This window comes from Gavialis gangeticus, unplaced genomic scaffold, assembly GCF_001723915.1.
Source record: "Gavialis gangeticus isolate Ggan-Ray unplaced genomic scaffold, GavGan_comp1, whole genome shotgun sequence".
Taxonomy (NCBI): domain Eukaryota; kingdom Metazoa; phylum Chordata; order Crocodylia; family Gavialidae; genus Gavialis; species Gavialis gangeticus.
Window position 1 is genome coordinate 183451244 of NW_017729022.1, and position 5502 is coordinate 183456745.

The window sequence follows — 5502 nt, forward strand, 5'->3', positions numbered from 1 at the left end:
GGTACAGTTGGCCTTCCTGACTGCATCCCCACACTGCCGGCCCATGTTCATCTTGGCATCAATGACGACTCCAAGATCCTTTTCTGCCTCTGCACTGACGAGAAGGGAGTTCCCCAGCCTGTAGGTATGGTGCTGCTTCTTCCTCCCCTCTTCCTTCTGATGTGGTACTTTTTAAGGAAGATAGTTAAAGCAGCATTCGTTGTTTAGGTGCTGGGAGAAATCAGGACCAAAATTTCTGCTCTAAGGAATTAAATTGAATGAAGATCCATCTCTTTAAAACGTATCCTCTACTTTTCACATTTTGTCACTTATTTGTTGTTAGTGAAAGAAACAACATTCTGAATTGTGGCATATGGGAGCTATGGCAATTGCCTCTCTCTATTAGCTGCCATGTTTCAGCAAGCCTTTAAAATTAATCTAGACAAATAAAAATAGTTGGCATGTGCTAAAATTTACATTTTGAAGTACATCTCTTTGCATGCATAAGCTGGTGTGCAGTAGATTTTTAAGCTTCACTTAAGAGGTCTACTGAAAATTATTTCCCACTATGAAGTTGGTTACTTTTTCACTATGGAATTGCTATAGAAAAACAAGCTTTCTTAATATTAGTAGCTTACCAGAAATACATTTTGTGAGAGAATTTAATAATATTTTGAAAAAGGTGTGATATGTAAAAGAAGAGACTTAATATCCAATAATCATAATTTATTTTGTTAATAATGAAAACATGGCTGTTTGCTACTTTGGGCCAGGTTTGGGCTTTAACACACAAGCTAGAATGTCATGAAAAGACATATTGCCTGAGATAGAGGACTAAGAGAGATCTGTGCTTGTGGAGGGGTCATAACACCTTCCAGAACTCCTGAGAGTTCAAAAAGACCTGATCACTTAGCCAGTGCTAAGGAGAGTGCAATGTGCCACCTGCCGTACCTTCATATAGTTCTACTAGTGAATAGGCGAGAGGGTAAAGTGGGATGTGTGAAACAGTGACCCTGCCTACTTGGCTAGTTATCCTAAAGACATTAGAAAAGAGCAAGTCCTGCATCTTGAGAATGCAAGGAACTACTGTTGTGCCTAAAAATCCCTCTCTCGTCCTTTTGCGTTTGCTGAAGGAGCAGGCATAATTGGGCTGATGCCTGTACATCTGGAAGTATGATATAGTAGTGTAAAGTACAATATTGTGTTAACTGTTTATTTTTATTGTCTTTTAAAATGTACTTTGACTTGACTTCAGTTTTTCAGTTCATATTTTTTTTCCAGCTTCCCACGCACCTTACAAATGGGATTACTGGCCACATGATGATGTTCGAGCTGAATGTAGGTTTGTGGGTCTAACTAATCTTGGAGCAACCTGTTACTTGGCATCCACCATTCAGCAGCTGTATATGATCCCAGAGGCCAGGCAAGCCATCTTTACTGCTAAGGTATGATTTCTGGTTTTATTTTCAGAAAGTTGGAAGTTATTAAAGTGTTCCTTTTATACAGATGCTTAGGCAATTATATAAACTATGTTTTGAGGATCAAATAGTACTTGGCTGTTGGCTCAAGTTGAAGAGGAGGATAAGATTTTTTCCCCTAAGCTTTTCTAGTACAAAATATGATACACTTTTAAAGTACAGTTGTAATAAGTCCCCATTATTAAATCCATTCTTGTGGCATGAGATATTTCTATAGATCAGTGGTGATCAACCTTTTCAGCTCATGGGCCAGTTGACTGATGCTGAATCAATCCATGTGGGCCTGATCTGGTCTGCAGTGTTGGCCCAACTGGGGCTTGATCTAGTTATGAGGAGTTGGCCCTGCTGGGCTGTTGTGACAGCATTAATGGCAACATGTGTGCCTGCTCTGCAGGGAACAGCCACTTCTTGATGTGCATGCTTCATAGAGCTGAGGAGTGTGGGAGGGCATAGCACTGCATGACCACTGGCTATGTACTTGCAGGTACTGGGAGAAGGATGGCAGGAGAACAGGTGTCTATGCAATCCCTGGCACAGGGTCTCCCAAGTGGTGAAGTCCCAACACTATGGCCACCTTCCAGGCTGGCCACCCCTTCCACCCCTACTTAGGGATCCTTGTTACCAGAGAAGGGGTTGCTAGGGCCATTTATTGGGGCAGGGTCCATGCGTGCAGCAAAGAAGCCTGCTGTCTCTGACAACTCAGCCACGTAGGAACAGCTCAGCTAGGGCTGATCCTGTGCAGCTCTATTCCACCCAGGCCATTTTTATGCAGCCTGGCTTCATCAAGCCCAATCCCTCTGCAGTGCTGGCCCATCTGGGGCTGGTACAGCTGCTTGGGCCTTAGACATTTGGCAGTGAGGGAGTGGTGGGCTACATTACATGGCTTTGTAGACTGGATCTGGCCTGTGGGGTGGGGGTTGAGCAGCCTGTTATAAATTATAGTGAATCAAGATGATGTGTACACAAATCTGCCTATTTAGTCCCATATCCCCTAATTAGTGTGTATTTATGTATCTGCCCTTAAATTGTGAGCCTATCAGACCAGGGAACACTGTGCTTGAGTATTTGGAAAGTGGCTGATATTTAGTGGGGACTACCAGAAATAAATATTCAAAAATATTATTAATATTTATTACAATAATTATTGTTAATAGTTTATTGATTGTTCTGAGACTCTGGTAGCACATCATCTTTACCCTAGAGGTCAATTTGACATACTGCATCTCAGGCCCTAACTTTTAGTTCCTTTCTGATCACTTTCATTGGAGGAACTCCTTTTAGCTATTTGTCAGTTGTTGTTTCCCTGACCACAGTTCAACTAGGATTGGTGTGTAGGAAGCTGAAGCAGCTGCCTGGCATTGTGCCACTCAGCAGAACACTTGCAATTAAGTCTACTTACAAATGTCAAAAAAACGCACAAAACGGTGCTTTATTTTAACCTCAGCATGCCCACATTTCAAGCATAGCACATGCCCAGAAGAGGCATTGCATTAGTTTGACCTGGCTCACCCAACATTTGCACAGCTTGGGCACTTCAGCCTTGCTTTTTTGGTGCTTTTATCTAATAGTTGATTGAATCAGCTTTAGATAAAAGCACCAAAAAGCCCTGTTGAAGCACGCAATCTATACAGATGCTGCGGAGTCAGCTTGAACTGATGTGCATCCTCTTCCATTAAGACACCATTTGGGGAGGGGGGGTTTCACATCTGTTTGCACCCTAAGAGCTTAGCACCATTCTGTACTTCCCCATTTGAGGCCAACTTCCTTTGGGTCAATACCAGAAAATGGTTCTAAATTTAATATTAGTCTGTCTTTTATTTCAATGGGAATTGGATCTGTACATTGGTAACATCATCCTTTGTTACCAATGTACAAATAAAGTATAAAGTTTTAAAAAACATTTCCCATTCCATAAGATGTCTTTTATCAGAAAATGGTTTTTGTGAAATTAGCTTGTAGTTATTTAGGAAAAACAAAAGAATAAGAACATACACACTTTGTATACGAGTATATGGATGCCTATGTCTTCTGATTCAAACTCAAATGAAATATTAAAATATCTTTCTAACAAGAAAAATATAACCTTAAGTGCTGACCTTTGCAAAGAATTGTATATAAAGAACATTATGGAAAATTATAATCTTATTTTATTTATTTTTCAGTATTCAGAGGATATGAAGCACAAGACCACTCTCTTAGAACTCCAGAAAATGTTTACATATTTAATGGTAGGTTTTAAGAAGCACTTTGACCAAAAATAGAAAGAAGTATATGATTATATCTTTGTATTTAAGTATAGTTAACATTTTTAATAGGTATGAAATTAAAGTTGTGTCTTTTATCACCTTAAAGCCATGATTAAGCAAAATGTAAGCATATGGTTTAAAGCAGTGGTGCTCAACCCTTTTCCCTGGTGAGCCGGATGGGTAGTGCCCTGTCCATCCATGGCCCAGATCTCACTGGTAATCCTGATCCAGCACTGGAGCTGGTGCAGTGGGCACCATCTGCCCATGCGGAGGGGAGCAGGGGGTAGCCCAGCTGCAACGTGACCGCAGAGGAAAAGTAGGCATTGCATGGCCCCACAGGAGAAGGGAGTGTGGCTTGGCCCGGAGGGGGTGGGGGCATTGCCTGGCCCCAACCAGGTTCTGTGGGAGGAGCAGACATGGCCCAGCCCCATGGGTTGTACAGGGAAGGAGCATGGTTTGGCCCTGTGCGAAGAGAAGGGGCTCCGCGTGGCTCAGTCCCACAGGGCGGAAGAGGGTATGGTGTGGCTGGTCACCAGCCTAGCCTTCCAGGGAGAGGGGCCATTGCCCAGCTCCGTGGGAGAAAGGGTGCTTGACTTGGCCTCAAAGGGGAAGAGGTGTGGCCTGCCCCCAAACCAGTCTGGTTGTGGGGGGCAGGGTGTGGCCCAGCCCCAATCCAGATGTGGGAGAGAGGCATAGTCCAGCTGTGACTGGCAGCATGGGGCTTGGGAATTTGGTGGAGAGGAGAGGGACCATATTAATGGTTAACACACCCCTGCTACCAAATTTCCTGCCCATGAGGAGCCCAATGGGCCAGATGCAAGCACTCTGCATTTGGCCTACAGCCCAGAAGTTGAGCATCCCCAGCTTAAAGTAAGAACATACTGTAATAATTTTGGTACTAAGTCTGTTTATATGATGAGAGGTAGTAAAGATGCAAACCACCCAAGGGTGTCATGGGCCTTGGCACCACCTAGTCAGAAGAGAGCAGGCCCTGTATCTTCACAGTGTAAAAAAGGGGTGAAAGTTTCATAGTTGGTAGGGTCGGAAGGGACCTGAGCAGATCATCAAGTCTGACCCCCTGCCATGGCAGGACAGAGTACTGGGGTCAAACGACCCCAGCAAAGTGATTGTCTAGCCTTGTCTTAAAGACCCCCAGGGTAGGAGCCAGCACCACTTCTCCTGGAAGTTGGTTCCAGATTCTAGCCACCCTGACACTGAAGTAGCACCTCCTGATATCTAATCTGAATTTACCCTCTGCCAGCTTGTGACCATTATTTCTAGTCACTCCTCGTAGTACTCGGGGGAACAGGGACTGCTGGTCCCCTCTGCCTAGATTGTAACAGGCCACTAAATCCCCCCTCAGCCTTCTCGTGTGGAGGCTGAACAGGTTCAGGTCCCATAGCCTCTCCTCATAGGGTCTGCCCTGCTGCCCCCTGATCATGCGAGTGGCCCTCCTCTGGACCCTCTCTATGCTGTCCACATCCCTCCTGAAGTGCGGCGCCCAGAACTGGACGCAGTACTCCAGCTGCGGCCTGACCAGTGCCGCATAGAGGGAGAGTATCACCTCCTTGGACCTGCTTGAGATGCACCTGTGGGTGCATGACAAGGTGCAGTTGCCCTTCCTGACTGCATCCCTACACTGCCAGCCCATGTTCATCTTGGAGTCAACGATGACTCCAAGATCCTTTTCTGCCTCTGCACCGATGAGAAGGGAGTTCCCCAGCCTGTAGGTATGGTGTGGTTCTTCCTCCCCAGGTGCAGCACCTTGCACTTGTCAGTGTTGAAACCCATCCTGTTCT

At 44.9% G+C, this 5502-nt stretch overlaps 1 protein-coding gene across 1 annotated transcript in view; it reads left to right on the top strand.

Moving 5' to 3' along the window:
• USP34 (ubiquitin specific peptidase 34) overlaps positions 1-5502 on the top strand; it is a 237910-nt gene that overhangs the window by 158207 nt on the left and 74201 nt on the right. Inside the window, exons 40-41 of the mRNA XM_019516623.1 lie at positions 1261-1424; positions 3620-3685. Of these exons, the coding sequence (XP_019372168.1) occupies positions 1261-1424; positions 3620-3685 (230 nt within the window). The remainder of the gene's footprint in view (positions 1-1260; positions 1425-3619; positions 3686-5502) is intronic.